We start from the raw sequence: 24,539 nt of genomic DNA on the forward strand, positions 1-24,539 counted from the left end.
ACTGATCCCGGTGGTCAGCTGCCAGGACCGGCAGGGCTGATGCGCAGCCTAGTGGTGATGGATGTTGGGATCGGATCGCTTGCGGGCCGCTCTCAGAGCGGTTGCTGGGGGAACAGACGGGCCAATCAATCTCGCGGAAACTGCGGAAAGCTCCACGTGCTGAAGCGACGGGTGCGCAGGGGATAGCTCGATAGCTACCATGGACTCCCTACAAACTCCATTACCACAGTACATCCGCCGTTCCCGAAAACAGAGAAGAGAAAATAGCATGTATCAAAGAAGGCGGCCCTGATTTTCTCTAGATCCTATGTTTTTCGGTTGCTTTTGGCAGAGCTGAACCAGATTGTAGTTACGTTTGACATTTTGACATTGAGAATGAGAGCGTCGCTCCTCGAAACGACGGCCTTCGCCGGTTCTACCTAGTCATGGGATGATTCCCGGGTATTCGCTTACTGAGTCATTATATTCAGTCTCGTGCGCTGAGAGGGCGACACACGGAAGGGGGGAAGTGTTTTCTATCGCCAGGCAGAAAGCGGAATCTCACATTCTAGGTGCGACAGCTAGGACTCCAACATGGAAGTCAAGTGTCCTGCCTATATAGGCCCAGTCACGTTCGTTAAATCCTGGTCCCCATTGTTTCTCGAGTCGAAGGTCGTCCTAAGGCCTAACGTTGCACTGGGCGCCAGACGATCATGAGCATTGGTCCACGGGCAGTTCAGATTGAATTTAGCCCGAGACAAAAAGCATCAAAGCACATTTTGTACATCTAATATTGGGAGAGAAGATAATATCTCTCTAATTTCTCATTTTGGCTCTCTTGCATCTGCTGTACAACCCAATGATTCTTTTGGGAGATACAGTTATCTTTGAGTCCGAAGCCAAGCTCCCAAGGTCCCCATGAGCGGGAGCGTAATCCGCAGCGCGTGACTGGCTCGAAAACCCCCACAAGACCTGACCCACTGATCGGGATTCTGAATGCGGGGGGCTTTGTCGCTCACTCGGTCGCTGACTTTATCACACATATTGCCCCCGCCCTGCAGGCTGCATGCAGAGAATCGCGGCTGGCTTGCTTGGCTGGCAAGTTGGGTGGGCAGCTGCATTTCACTGCATTGCGCTTATCCAAACGGGATTCTCAACACCAGCCACTGAACGTGCCCATGCGCCCAGCTGCGCGAGGCGAGAGGATCTGCTGAGCTTCCCATTCTGGGTTGGTGCTGAGCTGTCTCCGCGCAGATCTGGGGACCCACGATAAGGGGTCTCGGCACGGGCAAGGCTCGGAAGGGGCTTGGTGGATTGGTGACTTCACCGGCCGATTCCCGCTCGACAAGGTGTGGATCTCCAACACCAAAAGCTTCCCTCTGCGTCACACAACTCTTGATATCCGCCCGGCGCGACGAAATCGCTCGAGGAAACGCCGGACCTCATCGTGGGATGAATTTAATTTGATACTTGGGCCTCCATCTTCCTATTGTCAGACTACTTCTCCCGCTATGCAAACATTTGCTGCCGCCAACCTCGATGCCCATCGTGGGCCGAGGGTTGGGGAGGCGCTCTCAGGTGTCTTCGGCAGCGTCAGCATGGTGGCCTGGATATGTCTTCTGGTATGCCAATGAAAACTTATATGGGAGCGGGAGTACGTGCTAACAGAGCTACAGCTCCCGCAACTTATCGCGAACTACAAAGCCAAAAGCGCCGAAGCGTTATCAATGAAGTTTCTTTTCATATGGCTCCTTGGTGATATTTGCAACCTCTCTGGTCCGTTGCCCGGAACCCTCCCGCTAGGGCAATGCTATTTCTATCCTGTAGTCATTGATGTACTAAAACCCCGTGCAGGCGCCCTCTTCACGAGCCTTGCCCCGTCCACGATCGCGCTTGCGTCCTACTTCTGCATCGCCGACATCATCCTAATTAGCCAATGCACATACTACAACACCCTCAACGCCCGGCGCCGTGCCGCGGCCGCCCGACGCGAATCGCATCACCATCATCACCATCACCATCACCACGCCCGTTCCACCGTCGACGCGGCGGACGATAACCTTAACGCGACCAGTTCCCATCCAGCAGCGGCCTCCGCGACTGAATCCGACCCCCTCCTGCCCAATGGCGCCGGCAGTGCCAACACAAACGGAGACCTTCCCGGTTCCCACCGCCGCCACGAAGTTCGCCGGCGCGACAGCAGCGGTCTTACTGACCCGCTGTCGCGTATCATCACAGGCGAGGACGACACTCCCGACAGCCAACCGTGGTTACACAACGCTGTCAGCTTGATTGCTATATGGGTGGTGGGCGCGGCGGGGTGGTTTGTGAGCTACAAGATGGGCGCGTGGGATGTGCCGGCGCCCGGGGATGGTGATGGGGAACCTGCCGTTGAGGATCCCTTGGCCGTGGTGGGAATGGTGCTGGGGTGGGCCAGTGCCGTCTGTTATCTCTTGTATGTCCCCCCTTCTTTTTGCGTTCTTCACATGCCGGCCCCGGTTCCGCGACAGCGGGGGAGAGTAAACTAAGGATGAACTAACCTGTGTCTTCTGACAGCGCCCGCATCCCCCAAATCATCAAAAACTACCACTCCAAATCTTGCGAAGGCCTCTCCCTACTCTTCTTCCTGCTCTCGCTCACTGGCAACTTCACCTACGGCGCCAGCGTCATCTCCTACTCGCAGGAGCGCGACTACTTCCTCCGCGCGGTGCCTTGGCTCCTCGGGTCGCTCGGCACCATCGTGGAGGACTGCATCATTTTCGTTCAATTCCGGATATACTCACCGGAGAGGCAGCCTAAGTCTGGCGCGACTCCGTGATCAACGATTCCTTTTTTGTTTCCTACTGGAGAGTAGACGTTGTTTTGGGGTTGCATTGGGTTTCTCGAGCATCACTAAGTTCGAGGTTCAAGGGCTGACCGAGGTTGGCCTTAATACGGTTCTGGTTCGTAAGCATCATGGGTTAATGCATGTGATGGAGGAAATGACATTCATGGTTATATGTCGGGCGCATTTTTTGAGGCGTTAAGGCCAGATTGTCTTTCTAAAGGCGTCTTTGGATCATAATCTACATCGTTGGAAATGGCTTCCCCGTGCGGAGCTTGTAACGACTTTCTTTCCCATACTTTGTGACCATGTGAGGTGCTCTTTGGAAGTGGTGTGAAGTTGGCTTTTCGTAGTCGTGGGCGTCCGATCCTCGTCATGGTTGGCTAAAGACTTAAAAAGGAGAAAGGCATAGAATTTAGGATTATCCACTGCCTTGGTGGAATATCGCCCATGTTGGTGGTTAGTTACTTTCCAGTTCAACTCGAGCCGGCCTAGCATAAACTTGACCTAAGCTTGACACGTGAGACAAAGAATCTGGGAGCTATTTTTGGGAACCAGGTCGTCAGTTTGGAGAGAGAAGACGGTGGGAGACTTCTGCTCTAGAATGTTGTTAAAATTCCTCTTTGCGTACCAGGGCTCATCCTCTGCGTCCTCGCTCATTTAGGTCCTCGTATCAGACCACAATTCGCGATTCAACGGTCCCGTGGTTGTCTCTGTCTCACTCACCCGGAGCCGTCTTGGCAGACCGATCCCTGCCAAGACAAAAAGTGTCTGAGAAGCGCTCGGCCCGTCCTTTGTCAGGCGGGCCTCGTTGAGAAGCGACCCACACTGTTGAACTTCACAGTTCGCCTTGCGAGCGCAAGTTGTTGAAGTGGTTCTGCTGAACTGTCTGTATCAGCGCGATTTCGGGAACTTGATGCTTCTCGAACCAAAGTCCAGATTGGTTTCTGTGAGAAATATCTTTCTCTCTTAATATGCGCTGGTTCTAAAGACTGAAACGGGGGACTTTTGGGGGTTCCAGTTGCGGCCCCGGCCGCCCCCAGACACCCCCAAGGCGTCTCAGCGGCGGGTTTCAAAGATGCGACGAAAAGGCCTTTTTTTTGCCGCCCAGGTTTGCGACTCGGCGCTTCCTGTCGACCAGTCCCCTACCATTGATTGGGTTTCCCCTTCTTCTCTTCATTTTCGTCCTTGGTTTGTTTGGGTCTATTGGTGGTTGACTGGTGGTTCTAGTAACTCTTCTATCTCTCCTCTTCACTTCTCTTCATAATACGACAGCCGGTTCTGAATACCTTCATTTTCTCTTATTTTGTATTTTCTTCCCTGGCGGACCGATAATTTAGTCATTAAGGCTTGACCTATAATTTCCCAAAGGCAACGATCCCCACTAGTCAACATGAGGCTCGTTGCTTTCGCCGCTGTCACGCTTTCGCTGTGCCTCTCGCTTGTCAGCGCCGGCGTCGTCCGTACACCCATCCGGCCGGACCAAGTCGTTCCCAAAACTGGCGACGACTGTTTCTTTGGCGTGACTACACCTCAGGGGTGCGGGTACGTTCTCACCGTTCCACCACGGATATGTCTTGGAGGCATTATCGGATTATGACGACTAACTTTCCAACAGGCCGCTCCGAACGAGTTGAGTGCATCTCGCTTCGCGCGTTCCACCACCAAGCTTGGGTAGCGCCATGGACCACTAGTAAAACAGCGAAACTCGAGGGTTGAAGCTGCGAGCGACCCACGAATGAACTAGCCGTTGTCTGCGCCGGCCAACTGGTATTCATCGGAGCAAGAGAAACAGGCGGCGACGGGAGATCTTGGATGTTAGGCTTGGGGGCGATGGTGTGAGGTTGCGGCGAGTTCTCTTCTTTTACATAATACCCAAGCGCATCAATAATACTTGTGTCATCGAGCCACTTGGCCGATGGCTAACGGATGGAGACGTCTCTTCTTTGAATGCAGCACATCGAAACTGGGTTGGAGCTTCCGAAGACGCATGTGTTGGTTGAGGTTCACAACATGCTGGAAGAAGTTGTGGACATGAAGTATTCATATTAGGTGTTTATTAGGTATATTCGTACCACTCACCAGCGCCATTATCCATTCACAACAACGCCCACAATCATACATCAGCTAGTACATCTTTTGGTGGCCTCCTTTCGGTTCATAGCTTCTCGCAGGTTATGCTGGGAGTGGGGCCGGGACGCCAGTTGGGCTGCCCTGCTTTGCGCCGGGCTGTGGGAGGAAGATAGGAAGGTAGGTCACGATCAAGGATACCACTGGAGGAAAACATGTTCGGTTAGATGGAATGATACATGGGTGGAGTTGTGGGCAAGAGGCGCCTTACATGACATGCCGACATTGAAGTAGCCTGGCGTGCTGCTGCTCTTCTTGGTCTCTTCGCTTTCTCCTAGCCAGCTTTGGATGCTAAAAACGACGGCCGCCCTGAAAGATATGGTGTCAGATCATCGTGCTTATCATTGTGGCGCATAGTATGATTCGGTCGGCGGAGCCAGAGAGTTTTGTTGGGTTATGGGAAGAGAAGGCGCATCGCATCGCAGGATGATGGAACCAGTTGGGGTAAGCTCACCACCCGATGTACTTGTTCCGCAGGAAAATGGCAGCCATTGGAAGAGTGGAGGAGATTGTGGATTGGAATTCGACATTGTCGCCTTTGGCGGCCGGTTCTTGGTACGGAATGACTGTGGACGCGTGATCATGATCAGTGGATGCCTCGAACGAAGACCGCTAGAGACAGGCAGGGTCTCTTTCTGTCACTTACTCAAGTCCGGCTGCCTCATATCCTTCTCCTTGGTAGTAGAGTCCATGGCGTCTGAGTTAGTGGCGTCGATGCGAAACTAAACGCTTGATGGTCGGGTGTTGAATAGGGATGGCGAGAGCGACGTGTTTTCGGCGTGGGCTCGAGTTCAGACATCCTTGGCGCTCCAGCCGTTCGAAGGTCTGCTTGGCCCCGGGCGTTCGGAAGAGCTTCCATGCGGAGGACAGGGGTCCCTCCACTGATGGAGGCCCACCCTGGCCGGTCGCTCTCACTTCTTGATATGTCGCGCGCAATGGGAAAGTTTTGCCCAAGGACGAAGATCTGACCGATGTGTAAATAGGTACCTATTGCTGCTGATTTTCAAGATAATTCGGGCATATACTGTGGGTTCCGGGCTCTAGTAACCGCCGTAGTCCGAATTTACCGACGGCCGAAGTTCAACCATCCTGTGCAGGACAGAGTCGCCAGGATATGGATCCGTTGTTACCATGTAAAGCGCCCTGTTCCATTACGAAATACTCACATCTCACGATATCACAGGCGGCAAGCTTTGCGATCTCACACATGCACGAATGCGGGGAGACAACCTCTTGGAGCTGTCGCACGGAGATGCCCAACCATTCAAGTTTCGCGTGATTTTTCATCGTTTGCCCCATGAGCTGCCGATCAAAGGGGGGTGTTGACATCCCGCCGCGGCCTTTTCTCCAAGCCCGCTGACTGCTGCAATAATCACGATGAGTGGCAGCTGAGCCGTGGATTACCAACTCCTGTCGCATCAGCAGCGAACCGCAACGTCTACTGGCCGACAGCGGTAAGCCCCGACGGGCCGGAGAGGGGCGCTGCCAAAAGACCTGCGGTATCCTCCGGCGTTTCTTTCGAAACCACAGCGCTCGGATCCGGAATGGAGACACGAGACGTCGCTGCGTTCTTGAAGGCGAAGATGGGCAGAGCGGCACAACATGGAAAAAAATGAACGCCTGTCGCTGTCGAGCCCATCTGCCGTTTCCGAGCCGTCCCTACCAACCGCTCCCGTTGAAGATCAGGTCTCCCGCTCACCTCCCCCCACTTGCGGGAGCACTGTGTGCAGGTGAGTGGGTTGGCAGCACCGTTGCATTGCCCCCTTGTCCATACCAACCCAAGGCTCGATGTCGGCCAATTTGGGGAAACAGCGTGCACACCATCGCCGAAGCGGTTGTGGGTCCCGCGAGAAGCAGCCCGGCCCAAGCCAGTCCCATGAGCGAGCTGTCCCTGGATGGAAATATTACCTGCCTGATTACCTGACCTTCCCCAGGTATTTAACTTTAACTTTACCGACCTCCTCTCCAGGACAGGCCATCCGACGGGACCTCCCGGCTGACCACTTTTATCGGCCAAAACCACAAGTTTGAAGCGGTCGTACGAGACATGGGACCGCAGTGTCGAGGACCGTCGTACATTATTCTTGCAGCCCGTTGCCGATACTAGAATCTGCTGTCATTTTCTCTTCTCGCACGACTTGCAATTCGGGCATGAATCAAGCAGCGCAGTCAGCCGCTGTTGCCATCCGAGGGCGGGCGTAACTTTACATTACACGGGGCCTCCCTGTCACTAGCGACCAAGCCCAGCCCGGGCAGCCGAGCATCTCGCCTGCTACAGGGGTCGCTGGTCCGTTCGGGCGGGCGCTCCGACCACATCCCATTCCATCCGATCGCATCAAATCGCCATTGCTTCCGACATCCTTCGATCTTTACCGAGCACGCTGGGGGATTCCCATCATCCATCAACAACATCGTGCGGCATGGCGCAGTCGCTCCTTGCTCTGCGATGACCTCCCGGCCCCCCTTGGGCGTGCAGCAGCGACCGCCGCCCCAGCACAAGCTGAGCGGGCCGACTCTGTCGCAGCGCCCGGCCGCCGCCCATCAGCGCGCCCTTTCGCAACATCAGCAGCAGCCGCAGAAACAGCAGCAAAAACAGCAGCAACAGCAGCACCCGCAACAACAACAGCAACTACAACAACAACACATTCAGCAACAGCAATCACAGACACAACAGCAATCGCAGTCGCAGCAATTCCCACCACCCTCTCCCATACGCAAAGACGCCGCTATCTCTGCGCTCTACGACTTCCCCCCGGTCGACTCCGCTGATGGCGCGGCCCCTCGACACGGCGTCCAACGCCGGGCCGGCTCACGCCTCAAACTAGAGTTATCTCGCGATGCCACCGACTCTTTCGTAACGCACACACTGGCCACCGAGTCCCCGAACACCGTCGAATCGTCGAAGCCTTTTACGCCCTCGCGAATCATCCCCCACACCGACTCATCTGACCTAGGAGATATGAGTCCACATCTCTCGGCTCACCCGTTGAGCGTCGAGGAGGATGTCCCGTTCCCCATGCCTTGCCGGCCGCCCCCTTTTGTCGCGAGCAACCCACGCCGCGGGATGCCCCCTCCACCGACGAACCCGAACCCGATCAAAAAAGAGACCCGTCCGAAGCCCTACACCGTCGAACCGCCCGCTGCGGCCCCACGATATGCTACACCAGCCGACTCGAAGAGCAGGACGAATGGCTTTGCCCCGCCACCAAAGACGGGATATGCCGACTTCTCTCCCTGGACCGGCCATCACCCCGAGGACCAATTCTCCGACAATGTGATCCGGAATGGGTATTATGATAAGGGCTCGTTTGCTACCGCCGAGACACAGTCGGCTAAGAACATCCTGTTCCCGGCGTTGAAGCACAAGACGGGTCTGGGCGCGCTCTCCTCCGTATTCACGGCGATCTTGGGACAAAGGAGGCACACGGGACAAATCACAGCCCCCTCCACCTTCAAGCCACCCCCACGTGTCACGCTGACCGATACCAAACGAGACCTTTGGCTAAAGGACCTCGCGAACCCGGCCATTCTGCTCCGCCGGCTCAGCCGGACGATTCCTCACGGCATCCGCGGCAAGGTCTTACTCGAGCAATGTTTGAACAAACATGTGCCTACGGACCGCGCTGTTTGGCTGATCAAGTGCGTCGGAGCAAATGAGATTCGCGCAACCAAACGGAAGGGCGTGAGCACCTTGGTTATGGGCGGCGAAACCAGATGGATTAAGGACTGGACTGTTTCCGTCGAACAGTTCATTGAAAGTGTGTACTTTGCCTTTGACCAGGATGACTGGAAAGCCAAAGTTCATTACACGTGAGATACCCCTACTCCTTGCTCCCGTGCCCTTCCTCCTCCCTTCCATCTCCGTCTTTGAATTGCTACTAACACCGCAATAGAACCCGACTGGCGGCACATTTGTATGCCGAGCAGCTTCTCGATCGCGAGCACTATTCGGAGTGGCTCGTCTCGAACCTTGAAAATAGCACTGATGCAAAACTTCCCATGTGGTTGCTCATGACGCAGCTGTACTGGAAAGATTTGTTGAAGCTGAGAAAGTACGGGCGCAGGTTGGTCGCCGCTCTCATCAGCCACCATAACCTAGTAAGTGGCATTTTTTGCGTCCGTTACTACACTACGAGAATGCATGTTTCTTACCAGGACCCAGATATATAATCACCCCGATAAAGATATCCTTCACCCGCTGCTCGACAACCTAACTCAATGCCTCAACGCCCTGATCCTGAGCAGCCCCGAGAACTTCGTGGCCCCATCAACATGGTCCAAGTATCGGGAAGCGTTAAAAGCGTGTCTGCCCGCTGGCGACGAAGCTAGGCACAGCGCTTTCAGCGCCATCAGCCTGCGTAACGAACAGCTCGCTGCGGCCGCCAACCGTTCACAGCCGGCCGCTCGCCACATCCTCGTGCGGATGCTTGACGGAACGCTCCAAGCCCCCATGCCGGACGAACTCCCCTCGCAGTGTTGGGGGATTTCCAAGGACAAGGAGGCCTTGGCCCAAGCTCTGCTCGAGTGGTGTACCTCGCTGTATCGCCCCGGTTTGGCAAAAGTCTACGTCGCGAGCCGGATCCTACAGCACTGGCGCACCCTAGGCCTGGACACGACAACCGCGGTACTCGCTTTTCTCGAGGCCGACGCTTGCGAGGAGAGGGACCGCAAACCGATGCTGTATCACCTAGTCTGCGAGCTTGTTCGGTCCGGGGTGTTCTCCGTCCCAGTCTACATTCAGTGGCTGATGGCCCGAGGCGGAGCGAGGAGTCCGGAGCTTGTCTCGAGGGACGGGCCAGGGCCAACCCGCTTACTCGTCGAGGTCCCTACCCACGCCCTTACGCCATCGCAACGGGATCTTAGGGGCGAGGTGCTACGGCGCGCCTCGTTTAGTGTCTCGGACGCCGCAGCTGACGTCGAGTTGGCGGTCAAGCACCTCCAGCGTGCGCTAGGGATGCAGGTGGAGGCTTCCGACCTCAAGCCCTTGTCGCTCCCCAAGTTGACAAAGCGGATCGCGTCCGCAGACCGTTCCCTGAAAGCCGAGCTAGGCCAATGGCTCCGGGCCAACGTTGCTGTGCACGTTGAGGAAATGGAGAAGGAGGGTAGCCAAGCTGGGGAAATCGCGCCTTCGGTTTTCTACGCCGTGCGATCCGTACTGGAGGCTGCCGAGGATTTTTCTATCTTGGGCGATATCCTCAAGATGCTCACGAAACACTCGAACGTAGAGATTCTTGCTGCGATCACCGACACCGTCAGCCGGCATTTCCTAATCTTTTCGGCCCTGGGCGTTGCCTCGCCCCTATTCCGCAGTCTCCATCAACGCCTTAGAGCGGCCGCTCAGGAACAGGGACTTGCCCTTCGCCCCCTTCTGGCCTCGCTCGTCACTCTTGCTCCTAGGATACCTGGTATGGAGGAGCTCGCGTCGCAACTTAGGAAAGACCTCGCGCTTAGCGACCGCCAGAACCCTGTGGATGCCTGTTCGCCGGTATCCGACAACATGGTGGCTCGACTGCAGGACGATGCGGGCGAGTTGCACGAGGAGATTGAGAAGCTGCTAGCAGGCGGCTCGAGCGTGGACCGGAACACGATGGAGCGGTTGTTTCAGACGATCGTTCAGCGCTTGCAGGCCAGCTGGACGAAAGCAAGCGACAAGCAACGGGCTTACAGCAGCCTGCTGGGCCGGTTGCGCCTCTTCAACGCGCAGCACTTTGACGGCCTCATGGTGAAGTGGCTCTTGAGCCTCCGAACGCTTGGTAACCGGCCGTCCATCCTCCGCATCTTGCCGCTGCTCGTGTCGGTTGGGTGTGTGGATATGGTGGCGATTCTGGCCACGACCTCGGATTTTTCCGCCGGGCAGGGCGTGGCCCACGCGCGAACACCTGCCGCAGCCGCGGCCACAGCCGCCTCGACACCTCAGGTTGTGCAAATTACTTACCGGACGAGATACATGCAGGAAGTACTGCAGCTACTTACTGCGCCGATCCGGCTGGATGACCTGCTGACCACGGATGAGGTTTATCGGTTTTCCATTCTCCAGGAGCAGGCCGTGAGGGAATCCCCCAAGGAGGTCCTCGGTCTAATATTTCTTGCGTCGGCCGAGTACTCGTATGCCAAGGCGCAGAACGACTTGGAAGGGTTGCCCCTGGAGTCGGAATCAGTGCAACGGAACCTCCTCGAGCTGCTTAAACGGCTGATCTTGAGGGATGCCGCCGGCGTAGTCAGATTGTTGGGCATCAAGAGTCCGAATGCCCAGGCCGGGGGGTGGATGGACAACGTGACGACCAAACTGTTGGTTCCTACCGCTGACGGCTCCCCCCGCGTCTCCTTTGACCAGGTGCTGGAGCTCACCAACGAGTTCACCCTGCCGTTTTGCCAAGTAAAGCTGGCGCTGAGCTTGAGCGCCAACGAGCAGGCTGGCCATGAGAGCACCGAGCGGCAACAGTCCCATGTCGAGCTTTTCGCGAACGCCATGGACAAAGCTATCAGCGTGGGCAACATCTCGTGGGTCGGCATGCTCAGCTGTCTCAGCCCAGAGATCACGCAGCACCTCAAGGTGCGCGCCCAGACTCGCTTCCTCGACCTCCTCCCCTCTTTCCGCAACCCCCCGCGAGCGGACGACACTCTCGCCCAGAATCTCCAGATGGCCGAGAACCTCCTCTCTGTGATCGACGCCATCATGCGTGGCAGTCCCCAGGGGTCACGTCAGCCGCAGCTCTCGCCCGCCGTGGCAGAGAAGCTCGTCGATCTCTGGGAGGTTCTGGCTGCACGGTCCGACGATCAGAGTCAGAGTCGGAGTCCGGACGCCATGATCATCGATTCTGTGGACCCCGACGACGAGATTTTCGCTGCTTCAACGCAAGCGAACAACAACCCCAAGACAACCGTCCTTGCCCACTGGCTGCCACTGGTGCTCAACTTCATCACCCTCCACGCCCACGCCTTCGATCTCTCCAAACCCACCAGCGACGTACGCGCCAAGATCCTCGTCGCCTGCGCCGGCCTACTTCAGGAACTTGACGCCCTTCACCTACCAGGCACAGGCATCGACACTCAGCCCCTCAGCCGCCGCGTGTTTGACCTATCCTGTCTACTGGTCGACAACCTAGCCGAAGACGCACGACTGATGTGTGTCCGCGCGGTCAAGGACTGCGCCGGGTCAGATGCGCGGTTGCGGTACCTATTCAGTTTCTCTTCTTCCCTCTCAGGCGGCTGTGCCGCAGAGGGCGGTGGGGATGGCGGAGGGACATTGATGCTTGCGCATCGTGAAAAACCGGGTATGGGGGGGATGTCCCTGGCCGGATATGGTCGGCCAACGACGACCAACAACACTACCGCTGCTACTCCCACTAATGCAACCAGTACTACCACACCAACCACCGGCACGATGCCCACACCTGGGGCCGCCATACAGCTACCCGGCGGTTTGCTGGGCACGCCGACGTCGTTGTGGGGGGGGGTGGATCGCAGCCAGACGGGGGAAAGGCTCAGTGTGTTTCATTTCCGGCGGTGGGAGATGTTGAATGAGCCGACGCCGAATGTGGGGGAGAATGATACGGCGTTGAGTTTGGGGTTGTTTGAGGCGCGGAGGGTGCAGTGAGGGAGGGGGGGTTATGGAGAGAGTTGGGGGGGGGTTATGGAGAGAGTTAGGGGGGGTTTTTAGAGGGGGAGAGTTGGAGACGAGGAGAGTGAAAGGGGGAAGGAGTCGAAGAGGAGAGTCAAACAAAGGACGGAATGAAGATGGGATACGAGATCGATTCTGTCTATTTTTGGGGGTCATATCATGTCATCAACGAATGAGGTGTATTCATGTGTTTTTACGTATTAGGCGACGACGAGGAAGGTGGGCGGGGGCGCTGGGGAAGACGGAGCGAAGAAGACACGAACCGAACCGAACTTGCCATTCTCCTTTTTCCTTTTTTTCTGGTCCATAGTCTTTTCTCATTATTTATTTCATCTAGCAAATACTCAAGGCATAGCGTGTCTGGTTTGGGGACAATGGGGGGTTTACTTACGTCTGGGTCTGGGTTCTGGGTCTGGGTTTGAGCTTTTTGCAAGAAGGGGGCTTCGCTTATCATTGAACAACAGTACAGTCATGATTAGATACCATCCATCCATCATCAGGTCGCTTTACGGAGTAGTATTATTTTTGGGGATATGTTTTTGACGCTGGCTCTTTCTCTCGCTGTTTTTGGCTTTCTCTTGATGCTGCGCATAGCAAGGCTTGTACATAATTATATATTGTGGTTGGTAATGGACGAACGGATTGATGAATGAGGCCCAGGGGGTAGATGATTGACGGAAGGGTGGATGGATGAGCGAGACAGTTTGATTGAGCATCGAAAATTGAACCTCATTCACTGCTTATTATTTATCAGGGATTTTTCGTGTTTTGCCTTCTTCCCTTTTCGTTACAAGGGGTGTTTGTCATGAAAACAAGCGTTTGGTGGTCTGGGAGTTTGGGGCGTTGGTGTTTGTGTTCTTGGGGGGCCTCATGGGTTGTGGTTGTTTGTTACCGTACGGTGGGCTACGAGATACCCACTGATAGTGAGATGGAGTACATAGGCGGTGACGCGCAATTATCTGGTTTATTTAATGAGGTAATGGTTATGATTATGATCATGATGGGAAAGTTGTGTTGCTTCATTAGTTAGCCCGGAAATTGCTAATTCATCGCGAAGTGGGCAGTGACTCCCTGTGTGTCTCTTTGGCCTGGTGGACGAGTTCATATATATGCATGGAATAATCGTGAACTGCTTGGGTCTTGCTTTCTCGATGCGTCCTGTTCGAACCCCATGGTTTAAGCCAGGTTTTCGGGGAATCTGTTAAAGTTGAGCTGCAGGATTCGGATTCAGGGGGAGGGCTAACGTTAGACCCTAACCCTGGACAGGCCCCTTTTCTATGAAAGCAAGTTGGCTTGCTCTTCGGGCACGAAGTAATAAGTTAGTCCACTTCCACACAGGTTTAAATGAATCTGAATACCGGATACGAGTTCATTAGGATGGAAGGAACCAACTCAGTAACTATCCCTACTGGGAACTATCCTTGCCTTGAGCCCCCGCAACTACACTACGTGGACGTCCTAGCTAATATCGCCCGCAAACCGGTGCGCTCCAAAAGTGAAGAACCCAAAACGCCTGCCCGTCCCTCCTCCCAATGAAAACGCCAAAAGTGTGCATATTCTGTAGCCTGTTGGAGGCAGCGAACATCATTGATCGGACAGGTGAAAACTCTCATTCCGAAAGAAGTAGGATAGTGCATGCCACGGTTCTCCATCTCTACACCATGCTGTCGTCCTGAACCCTTACCCCACCCCGCGTCCCTCGGCCCAGCCACCAGGTTCGCCTTGTAGGTTCCAACGGCTTCTAACCATCAAACTCAACACCAACGACCTTCCCTGTGTTGCCTCCCGCTCCTGCTCCCCCACTTCCTCCCCCCTGTGCCGTCGCTGAGGAGGACTCTCCGCTTCCATCTAACCCACCTAACTCACCCACCAAAGCCCCATCGCTTGCTTCGGCATCCGCCCCGGTCAATAAATCCCGATCAGAACTCAACACACTCCGACGCTCCGGATCCCCACGGTACGCTCCACCGAGACCGACAACCCCAACACCAGCGCCCGATTTCCCGCTCTTCGTCGACCCGCGATCAAACGCGGGGTCCTCGTCCTCATCATCCTCTTCATCATCCCCGGCCCCCGGTCTAGGCGGCTGCTGGCCGGGCAGGGCATTCTTCTCTAGCTCCTTCTGTGCCTCCTCCATACGCCGGCGCACTTCGGCCGCAACGCGCATGCCATCTGTGACGATATTGTCCAACACACCGCGCAGACCGCGGCCGGCACCACCAGCTAGGCCGGGGACACCGCCACTGACACCGCTGCCGGCCTGGCCGCCCAGGGCAGCACCGACAGCGCGGCCGGCGCCGAGGCCGATGCTAGAAAAGGTGGTGAGGGAGGATGCGCTGGTTGGCGTGGCGGTGGTGGCAAGGCCGTCGATGATGTGGAAGGAGGCCGGGAACGAGGTTTCGAAGAACTGCTCGAGGAGTTCGTCGGCGAGGACTACCATGCGGAACGTGGGGAGGGTGATGTGCAGCGGGTTAGACGGGTCGAGGGCGACGTTGGCTTTTTCGGATTGTGCTTTGGAGACGCGCCGGCGGCTGTCTGTGTCTTCGGTGGGTGCTAGCGTCGTTGAGTTGAGCTGGAGAGCCGGTGGGGATGTTGAGGGCTTCTTGGCTGCTGCCTTGGGGCTACCTGTGGGTGAATCCATGGCGAGAAGGTCGCCCTCGTCATCCTCATCATCCTCGTCGCTGTCGTCTTCATCCTCATCGTCGTCATCGCCGATAGCAAACGCATCAGGGTTAGCGAGTTCGTCGGCGGCCGAGCTCCCGAGCTGCGTGGACTCGAGCTTTTTCTGCACTTCTTGCACTGCGCTATCTTGGTTCTTGGGATGGTCTGGGTCGGCGTATTCGAAGCATCTCCTGATGAATGCACTGACGCTTCCAAGGAACCGCTCGCTTACGGGCTGGCCGGGCACATCGCCCTGGCTACCGTTCGCGGCGTCGGCGCCCAGCGCTAGAGAGGAATTTGATGGACTAAGTGTCCCTTCCAGCCCACGGCGAGACAAGAACAACAGGGCTTCCGACATGCGCAGGATGCCTTCGCGGTCAACCTTGCCATCTCCGTCATCGTCATGAAGCTCGAAGAAGTAGTTGATAGAGCCCATGATGTCGCGCTTGCCCTTGATCCGGGCCAAGCCAGACACAACCTTTTGCAGGGTGAGAGCGGACGAGGAGTCGGTATCCCATTTCTGGAACAATCTCTGGAGAAACTCGTGTTCTGCCGGTTCCGGACCCGCCCCCCACGGAGATAGGGGAGCATCAGACCGCCTGAAGCTGCCGTACAGGCCCTTGTCTTTGTCCGAAAACCCATCTCGTTGAGGCGTCGACGGCGCATCGGAGATGGCCCACTTGGACATGCCGGCCAAGAATTCGCGGAACGCATCGTAATCCATGAGGCTTGTGCTGGGCCCGAGGCCCACTCGGCCTTTCTCTACGCCATGTTCACTGTCGCGGGCCGCTTCAGCGATGCGCGACCGGCTGCTTTTAGCCCGTCTCGCCAGCTCTTGCTTTATGATATGGTCTCGTTGCTGCCTCTCGTACAGGACGGTGTAGAACCGATCGTACAGCGCGCCCAGCTCATCGTTATTGAGTAGTTTGCTATCCGGGCCCAGGTTCCGGATGGCTGTGCGCTTGGCAAAGTTCTCGATGTTGTTGAGCACGGCGTCCTTGTTCTTGAGCCGGAGCTCAGTGATGCTGCTGTGCGTGATCCCGGAGAACTCCTTAAAGGCAACAACCATGAGTTCCTGGAATTTGGTGACCGCCCGCAGCTTGGGGTTTTCAGATTTGGGGTGCGCAGATTCGTCTAGGCAAGCAAAGTAGGATTTAAGAACCGAGATGAAGGCACCGTCGTCTGCCGCGTCCAGCAGGTCTTCACCGTTGATCCTGAGAATAGCCAAGCCCACTTGGAAGAGGACCTTGGGGCCTTCGACGAAAAAGACATCCAAAACACGGAATGCGAACACCAGGGGCATCGAGTTGATGTACAACGATAAGAACCACGGAAGCGAAACAACGGATAACTGGACATCACTCTTAACAAGATGTTCCCACAAAATCGGCATCGTCTTCTCCACGAGGGACTCGAACACCTTTTGGTCGAGGAGTGTGCCGTACATAGTCGTCGAGTAGTAGCCCGGGACTAACCGGTCGCACAGGGCGGAGAGGAGGAAAAAGGCTTGGGCCTCAGACATGTAGATCAAGAGCGCCGCGACAACAATGTTCATGGCCTGGCAGTACCCGACATCGGCATTCACCCAGCTGTATGCTGTCAGCACTCGGCGGAGGCGGCCGATGCCTTCTTCGCTCTGGAAGCCCGGATATTCCGGCAAGCTGCGGTTGAGATCCTTCTCGATCTCGTCGATGGCCAGCGATTCTTGGCCTGAGAATTTCGTCAGGGTGTCCGCGTACAATGTCGGGTTTTCCAGCCTGAGATAGATGGACCCGGAGGTCAGCTCCCACATCTCTCCACGGAGACGATTTGGCAAGCCCACTCTGATGAGCTTGTGAAACGTAGGCTGGCGGATCAAGGTCGTGTTCCGTCCGTTATCCCTCAGATATTCAGCCCATAACCTCATTTTGGCCCTGTCGCGCAGCTTCTTCGGGTCGCCAGGGTATCTAAAGAGCAGGCCCAGGCCGGCGTCGGGCGGGGACGCATTCTTTTTGTCTTCGGGCCGGAGAAGGTATTCGGAATAGCACTCCGAGGTGACCTTTTTTAACTTGGTCACATTCCCGACGTTCGCCCTCAACCCCTTCTTGAGCCCATCGCAGAAACGTTCACAAGCTTGCCGGCTGCCTGCTAACTGGAGTGTTACCCGTTGCTCCTTCAAATCTTTCTTGTCTTTTTCTTTGGCTGCGTCCTGACTTATGCCGTTCCACGTCGAAATCGAGAGAGCAAACTGTGGTGACAGGGTTTTCTTGTCAGTCTGGCTTCCATATGCGCCGTCCGCCACGAGCCACCTTGTGTTCTTCTTCTTACCTGGAAATTTTGGCTGTGGAGCCGCTCAACCCTCCTGATGGAGGAAAGGGGAAAGGTGAAGCCATTACCGCTGGGTCCTCCGCCGTGTGTTTGGCCGGTGAAAACTGACGAGGTGGTGGTACTCGCCGACTGTAGGAAGCTGGATGGCGTGGTTGAAAACGATAAGAAAGCCTCTGATAGATGGAGCTTGCCAGCGTATTGGAATCCCCGGCCCCGGTCTCGGTCGCCTTGTGTCGCGTTTGCTGGTGGGATCGTGAGTTCCGCGGTGATCTCGTAGAGCGGATGCTGGGATGACGGAAGTCGGAACTGGTTCTGGAAGAGGGACGCCTTGGACGGGTTTCGATCGGATTCGGAGAGGTTCAATCCCTGCACCGGGTCAAGGAGTTGCTGGGCCTTTTGCACGAAGCTCGAGAACATCCTGAGTGAGCCGACCCGTGCAGGCTCGGCCTCAAATGACAGTCCCCCAAGGAGGAGATGTCGGCAAGAGGAGCGAGGAACGCAGCACCCGCGCGGGGGCGGAACGGGCTCTGCGAAGGGCAAGCAAGCTCAAGAGCGAGGCCTGATCCGCAAATCGGCGTTGGGATGTTGCGGATGATACGGACGATGGACAATCGAAGAGGGGGTAGATGGAGGATGTCGTTTCCGCGAAGTCGAACGGGGTTTGTCGGCGGTGTTTCAGAGTTGGATGAGGATGGCCTTCGTCGGGCGTAGGTACCTGAGGAAATGCGGGCGGATGGATGCAGACCAAAGTCTCGAAGCCCAAGTTACCAAGTGCCTGGGAGTGGATGCTGTGCTCACGAGGCAGCAGTAGCAGCGGAGCAGCGGTACAGCACCAAACAGCATCACCACTGAATGTGGGGCCGCTGTCCCAGGTTCAACGGGAGAGATCCCCGCCGCCACAAGGCCAAAGACAGAGACGCCCCGCTTCGCCAAGCCTAGTGGGCTCGCAGGTCTCATCACTCGGAAATATTACCTCGTGGTAACAAAAGGTTCTGAGTTGTCGTTGGCGCCTCCAAGCATCATTCAACCGGGTTGTTGTTGACGTGCATGTATCTGACATCTTAAGTGACCCGCCTCAAACACGATCTTCTTCATTAGGTCATTTTCCCCCCGCAGTGCAACACGATGCCGGTAGCCTGACTTGCATCAGGAGTGACCTCTGAGTCCCCCAAAATCAAGCCCAAATCATCACTTTAGGGTCATCGACGAAACAGCGTTAAGTTATGGAGCGCTGCCCTCTACATAGCAGTATGGACTTTCCCGTCCGGGCGACGGAAGTCTTGAAAGCGGAGTGGTTTGAGGGAAATTAACATTGACAACAACCCTCAACTTGAATCGATGGGTCTTGTAGGGTTCATGCTCATGTACTGGGTAATTACACTAGGAGGAGCATTTCGTATCTTTGCACTCGGCGTCACATTTGACCACCCCCTTTTGTTGGTCTTTGCACCGCCGGTTTCTAATATCACTCACGGGGCAGAAGTCCAGGGGCCTGTGTTGCGCCATGGTTGTAACCGGCCCGAGCCGTTTCGGGCAGAGTGTCTTCATTTTCTCGCTTTATGGCCGCTAATGTTATGACAGTATCGGCCCCGCGGCAGTTGAGGCTTTCGACTTTTTCTGGAGTATACAAAGTCCCAGCTTGTTGGAACCGGCTCGATCCCAGTGTATCACCAGCCTCTCGGGAACTGCAACCTGCTATCCTCTCTCGGCCCTGTTTTACCGGCTCTGCCATCCGTTGGTGTGTTAGCACAGCCCTGCCGGTGACCGCCTGTCAGCGGGCTTTCCTGGCCCGGGAACCCCAGCGGATTGGTTCCGGGTTTTGGCGATATTCCAGGGTCCGCCCGTCCTGCAGCGCCAACGTCATCCGCCGCTTCCTTCTGTGCAGGCACTTCGGGCTCCCCAGCGATTGGCGGGCATTCGCGCCTCCCCGATCGCTCTTTCTCAAACCCCTCCCCCCTGGCCCCCTGTCCCACGTTGTTAAACCCCGCGAGCCCCGACGGCCGATGAACCTGCCGTGGACTTGAACGACGCGGCAGTGCCCCGTTCGAATTCATCCAATCGTCCATGGTTCATTACCCGTCTGTCTCCTCCCCTCGCCATCAGCGTGCCAACTCCACCCGACCTCGGTTTATACCCCCGGCCCCTTGGAATGCCCGATCTCGATCTCATCTTCAGCTGCGATCCCGAGCCAGACCCATCCTACAAGTCTTCTGGCTTCTAATGTGTACGAATTACATACCTATTCTACCCGCTTCGTATTGCAAGCCCGGGGAGCTTCCGGCGCATCGCAGCCCCCTTTAATTTAAACACCCGCACGGCCTGTTAGAGATACCCTTGTAATTCCCTCGCCCACCAACAAACATCAAACCACGTGCAAGAAGTAACTATCACCAACACGCCATTGTCGGACCAACCGCCTAAGATATAAATCAGACATACCCTGCCCTACCCGGCCCATACGCCCGCCTTCCGCTTACACCGGCTACCTACGCACGCCTACACCCGTTCTCAAGTCCATCACCTCACGCAATGGCGGCCACGGTCGCGCAAACCCAGGCCATTCCGCCAGGGCTACATCCGCTGCAGGCAGCCGCTCTCCGGGCCGCTAACGGCGGGCAACAGCAGCCACAACACCAATCCCAACAACCACCAAATCGAAATTTCGACGACGAGCCTTTCGACGTGACGTCCAGGAAGCTTACCGTGGGTGACTTTGTGAGGGTCCGGACGTTAGGTACAGGTATGGAGACATGAAGCTCGTGTACATTCCAAAAGCCCGTTGGTGGTGGCTTACAAGCATGTGTTTGTCTAGGGACCTTTGCTCGTGTGTGCCTTGTCCGGCCATCACATGGGACCGAGGCCGATCGCAGCAAAGTGTACGCACTCAAGATTTTGCGCAAGACAGAGGGTAACTCAAATCCTTCCGAAACGTGGTACGAAGAGCCTGTGAACCTCGCTAACCAGCTACAGTGATCAAACTTAAGCAGATCGACCACGTGCGTCATGAGCGACAAATCCTCTACGATGTCAAAGATCACCCCTTCATCACACAATATGTTGCGTCCTTCTCCGACCACGACTTCCTCTACATCCTCCTCGACTATGTACCCGGCGGCGAGCTATTTACCTACCTACGCAAGTACCGCCGCTTTAATGAGGACATGGCGCGCTTTTACGCTGCTGAGATCGTGCTGATCCTCGAGCACTTGCACGAGCAACAAGGGGGGATAGCATACCGGGACATGAAGCCGGAAAACCTGCTGCTAGATGGCGAGGGCCACATCAAGCTCGTCGACTTTGGTTTCGCCAAGCGATTGGGGAACAACGAGTCCGGCCATCCCGTCGAGACCTACACGCTATGTGGGACACCAGAGTACCTCGCGCCGGAAGTGATCCATAACAAGGGCCACACCACCGCGGTCGACTGGTGGGCGTTAGGGATCCTCATTTACGAATTTCTCACCGGCTACCCGCCATTCTGGCACCAGAATCCCATCGAGATCTACAAGCAGTATGCCCTACCCCACCCACGATATCCTTTCCTTTTCTTCCCTCCCACACTAACTCCCATTTTCCTTTGCCCAGAATCGTCGAAAAGCCAATCATATTCCCTCAAGACCCCCATATCAGCGACGCCGCCAAGGACATCATCCGCCAGTTCTGCACGATCGACCGTTCCCGACGCCTGGGCAACATCCAAGGCGGCGCAGCCCAGGTGAAACGCCATCCTTTCTTCGCCGGTGTCGACTGGGACGCGATCTACCACAAGCGCCATCGTGGGCCCATCATCCCCCCAATCCGCTACCCGGGCGATGCGCAGTGCTTCGATATCTATCCGGAAGAGGACGCGTCGAAAGATGAGTACACGGAGGACTTGGTGGAGAAGTATGATGAGTACTTCAAGGACTTTTAATGGCCCGAGAGCGGGGCGGGGCTTGAAGAAGAGATCAGAATGGTGTTCCGCTGTTTAGGAAGTTTTGGTTATTTTTTCTCCTTTGTCTTCCATTTTAGTGCGGATACCCGGGTCGTTGTTGTTGGGATATGACAGAAAGCGGTCAGGAAACCTGCAGTTCGAGACACATTTGCAGTGTGCTTCTCGGGATAAACAGACGACGACATGCATCCAAGCTGAGTACGACCGAACATGACATGCCACGAAGCGTTGTCGATTCTCTCTCCTATTAGTTTGGGGCTGTGTGTGGGTTTTGGTCCAGAACTTAGAGCAGCGGGGCACAAAGCGAAGCAGGTTGGGCGTTTCCTTGGGAAATCACAGAATAAATTGGCCGGATGGATGGATTGGATCAGTTGGGTGGGCGGATGGGTGCATACATGTACGTGTGTGTACCTGCATATGCCCATGTGTACATTACGTGATACAGAAACTGGTTGCGTTCAGATGGGACTCGATAACGCGGAGGAGAAGTGTGCGCGCGGGTAGGCGCTTGGTTGCATACAGGGAGTGGGGAATGCGAAAGCGTTACGATGCATTGTTTATTAGTTATCGTTATGGTTGTATAACCCTATCGTGGGCAAATCCAGGGGTTTGTTTAGAACCAACGGGGATATTTGTCAAGAAAAGGTGTTGTTGGTGCTTGTGGGTTTGTAGTGCCTAGTAATTGGGGTGGTTTCTCGTAGACAGCGCAAACTACATACAGATTGGTAGAGAGGAATCATTTTGACCACATCACATTAGCGCTACTGCCATAAAGAACAGGTCTCTCGTGAATGTGTCCAATATATATGTTGCTATTGCTAGCTAGTTTATACTAGGGAGGGATGGGGACAACATCGCGGGCAGCATGGGTATAATGATAACCACGTCTATCCAAAAAGAAAAAGAAAACACCGCTTGGTAAATCGGAAATAAATACCAAAGGAACGTAACGTCTCGCCGGAGGAAGAAACGATCAAGAACCAAATCGAAAAATGTACCACAGCTGTGACATGTCATCAACCGGGTACTTGATCCTAAAACTCCGTAGTCGTATATATCCAACAACCCTCTCTATCAACGTCTCCCCCTTACCGAACCTGCATCAACCACCAACCCCCAACCCCCAACAACAAAGCCGTCGCCAGCACCATCACCCCCTCACGTGTGCTCCAAACAAAGGCCGTCCAACCCATGACCAACTCCTTGCGCCGGGCTGCGGCACGCCGTTCCCACGCGTGAACATCCACTGCCACGGGGAGTCGGAGGCGGGGGTCGATTAGTGTTGGTTTTGTGTTCGTGCCGTCTTCCGGTGGGAGGGAAGAAGAAGAAGAAGTAGTGGTGGCAGAGGAGAGAGCGTCAGGAGGTGGCCGCATCTCGTCGGCCCCGAGCAGGGGAACGGTGGCGCGGAAGAAGACAGGTCGGTGATCGCTGGTTGCGAGGACAGGGAAAGCGTTGTACGCGCTGACATCTACCCGCGCCTGGCTCTTGTCATTCCCGTCTGATGTGGCAGCCCCTGAGGCCCACGCCGGTACATCCAGATACAAGATGCGATCACACCAACTCGGCCACCGATGTGGCGCGAAGCGCCATGGTATGACCTCTGGCGGCTCCGGTATCCCGTTCTCGTCTCTCCTTCCATTATTGGCCGCCGCCGCCTTCGCAACCTCCTCTTGATTCGCAGCCCCCTCCTCCCCTGGCGAGAGTAGATCGAATTTGTACGTTGGCCCAAACGCAATCTCCGCTTCGGATAGGCCGTGGAGCACGCGGTTGGCCTGGCGCTCGCGCGTGAGCTGGTCGCGCGGGAGAAAGTGAGAGTAGTGGTCTGGAGCGGAGTGGTCGGCTTCGTCTGGGGACGGAAAAGTGGAGTTTGGTGGTGGGGTAGAGGAGTCGATGCGGTAGTTGAGGTCGCCTGCGACGAAAAGGTAGGAGGTAGGTTTGTAGACTGAGAGGTTGTGTAGCGCGGCCAGGGTCTGGGGGTGGGTCTGGTTGGCCGAGGTCGCGGGGTCGGTTTGGGGTAGAAGGGGCTGAGCATCGTCTTGGTCGGTGTCGTCTTCATCCTCGTCCTGTTCCTCCTCGCTTGGTTCAGGGCTCTCGCCGGTCGGGAGGCGGACGGGCGCGGGACCAGCACCAGTGCGATCTAGAGTGGGCGGGCCAGTGTACGCAGGGAAGACGCCCGGGAGCACGGAGCGTGGGTTGGAGAACGTCATGCCAGACACAATGGCGCGCCAGTTGGCGTTGCGTTTCTTGAGGTTCCATTCCATCGCCGCGAAGTGGGCGGCCACAAAAGTGAGCTCCGTCGTCTTGTTATCATGGCCGCTCCATGTTGCCCTCAGCCCGACAGCGCCTTTGTTCCCCATGTCCGCCGCTCCGAACCCGCACTCGCCGTCCTCAATCTGTACCACCGACGTTGGGTCGCGCGCATACATCAAAATGGCTGTCATGCCGACATTGTTGGCCCGCACTAGGGTATACGGCGACGAAGTTGGCCCTGTCGTCTTCGTTGTCCCCGCCAGACGATCACCATTTTCCGTGGCTGGAGGTACCCCATCAGCTTCGTCGTCCCTGTGTTGCGTTCCCCCGCGTAGCAGTTTCGCCGACGCGAGATTCAGAGCCTCTCCAAAGCGGGCGTAATAAGGGTTGAGGCAATAAGATCCGATGAAAGAGTACGACATCGGTGCTACTTCTTGGAGCGAGCTATCAGACAAAAAAGGGGGGTATAGGTCAGCATAAGAATAACAACGAGCAAGTTGACGTTACAACCCCTCGTCACGCGACCCCTTGCTCCTCTCGAGGCGTACATATTCCCAAACAAAAACCACGAGTAGTCAAACTTACAAAACAACCAAGTCTGGGAGCGGACTCCCCCCGGCAGTTCCATCTTGACCACCTACAGACCCAGCCGCGCTCGTCGCCGTGGCATTCCGCTGCTGCCCCTCCAAAGCCCCGTATAGATGCGCCGCAAACACAGGGGGGTCAATAAAGTTTTTGGCACAATTAAATGTTAACATAAACAAATCAAGGGTTGACGGCGGCGCCATGGTAGCGGCGGTGGGGGAGGCCGAAGAGGGAGCAGCAGGAAGTTG

At 56.0% G+C, this 24,539-nt stretch overlaps 7 protein-coding genes across 7 annotated transcripts; 4 read left to right on the forward strand and 3 right to left on the reverse strand.

The window, feature by feature from the left end:
- Positions 1–1,490: 1,490 nt before the first annotated feature.
- C8A04DRAFT_35569 (putative vacuolar amino acid transporter YPQ1) lies at positions 1,491–2,797 on the forward strand (the record flags this gene model as incomplete). The annotated part of the gene is made up of 4 exons (XM_062783219.1): positions 1,491–1,601; positions 1,656–1,755; positions 1,834–2,434; positions 2,536–2,797. The coding sequence occupies 4 exons, from the start codon at positions 1,491–1,493 to the stop codon at positions 2,795–2,797; spliced, it is 1,074 nt and encodes a 357-aa protein (XP_062639128.1).
- Positions 2,798–4,196: 1,399 nt separating this feature from the next.
- On the forward strand, positions 4,197–4,440 carry C8A04DRAFT_26505 (uncharacterized protein; the record flags this gene model as incomplete). Its single annotated transcript, XM_062779945.1, has 2 exons — positions 4,197–4,348; positions 4,422–4,440. 2 exons carry the CDS (start codon positions 4,197–4,199, stop codon positions 4,438–4,440), a joined length of 171 nt encoding a protein of 56 aa, XP_062639129.1.
- A 538-nt stretch (positions 4,441–4,978) lies between these two features.
- C8A04DRAFT_26506 (protein Asterix) lies at positions 4,979–5,625 on the reverse strand (the record flags this gene model as incomplete). Its single annotated transcript, XM_062779946.1, has 4 exons — positions 4,979–5,076; positions 5,145–5,242; positions 5,388–5,499; positions 5,580–5,625. 4 exons carry the CDS (start codon positions 5,623–5,625, stop codon positions 4,979–4,981), a joined length of 354 nt encoding a protein of 117 aa, XP_062639130.1.
- A 1,754-nt stretch (positions 5,626–7,379) lies between these two features.
- On the forward strand, positions 7,380–12,530 carry C8A04DRAFT_10361 (uncharacterized protein; the record flags this gene model as incomplete). The annotated part of the gene is made up of 4 exons (XM_062776552.1): positions 7,380–8,743; positions 8,827–9,031; positions 9,096–12,220; positions 12,293–12,530. 4 exons carry the CDS (start codon positions 7,380–7,382, stop codon positions 12,528–12,530), a joined length of 4,932 nt encoding a protein of 1,643 aa, XP_062639131.1.
- Positions 12,531–14,295: 1,765 nt separating this feature from the next.
- Positions 14,296–17,939, reverse strand: C8A04DRAFT_35572 (uncharacterized protein; the record flags this gene model as incomplete). Its single annotated transcript, XM_062783220.1, has 2 exons — positions 14,296–17,442; positions 17,523–17,939. The coding sequence occupies 2 exons, from the start codon at positions 17,937–17,939 to the stop codon at positions 14,296–14,298; spliced, it is 3,564 nt and encodes a 1,187-aa protein (XP_062639132.1).
- A 2,112-nt stretch (positions 17,940–20,051) lies between these two features.
- C8A04DRAFT_35573 (kinase-like domain-containing protein) lies at positions 20,052–21,435 on the forward strand (the record flags this gene model as incomplete). The annotated part of the gene is made up of 4 exons (XM_062783221.1): positions 20,052–20,262; positions 20,335–20,430; positions 20,493–21,033; positions 21,108–21,435. 4 exons carry the CDS (start codon positions 20,052–20,054, stop codon positions 21,433–21,435), a joined length of 1,176 nt encoding a protein of 391 aa, XP_062639133.1.
- Positions 21,436–22,544: 1,109 nt separating this feature from the next.
- C8A04DRAFT_26510 (Endonuclease/exonuclease/phosphatase) lies at positions 22,545–24,494 on the reverse strand (the record flags this gene model as incomplete). Its single annotated transcript, XM_062779947.1, has 2 exons — positions 22,545–24,150; positions 24,292–24,494. The coding sequence occupies 2 exons, from the start codon at positions 24,492–24,494 to the stop codon at positions 22,545–22,547; spliced, it is 1,809 nt and encodes a 602-aa protein (XP_062639134.1).
- Between the last annotated feature and the right edge of the window lie 45 nt (positions 24,495–24,539).

The sequence above is a fragment of the Dichotomopilus funicola genome, assembly GCF_033296635.1.
Source record: "Dichotomopilus funicola strain CBS 141.50 unplaced genomic scaffold C8A04scaffold_13, whole genome shotgun sequence".
In the NCBI taxonomy this organism is placed as follows: domain Eukaryota; kingdom Fungi; phylum Ascomycota; class Sordariomycetes; order Sordariales; family Chaetomiaceae; genus Dichotomopilus; species Dichotomopilus funicola.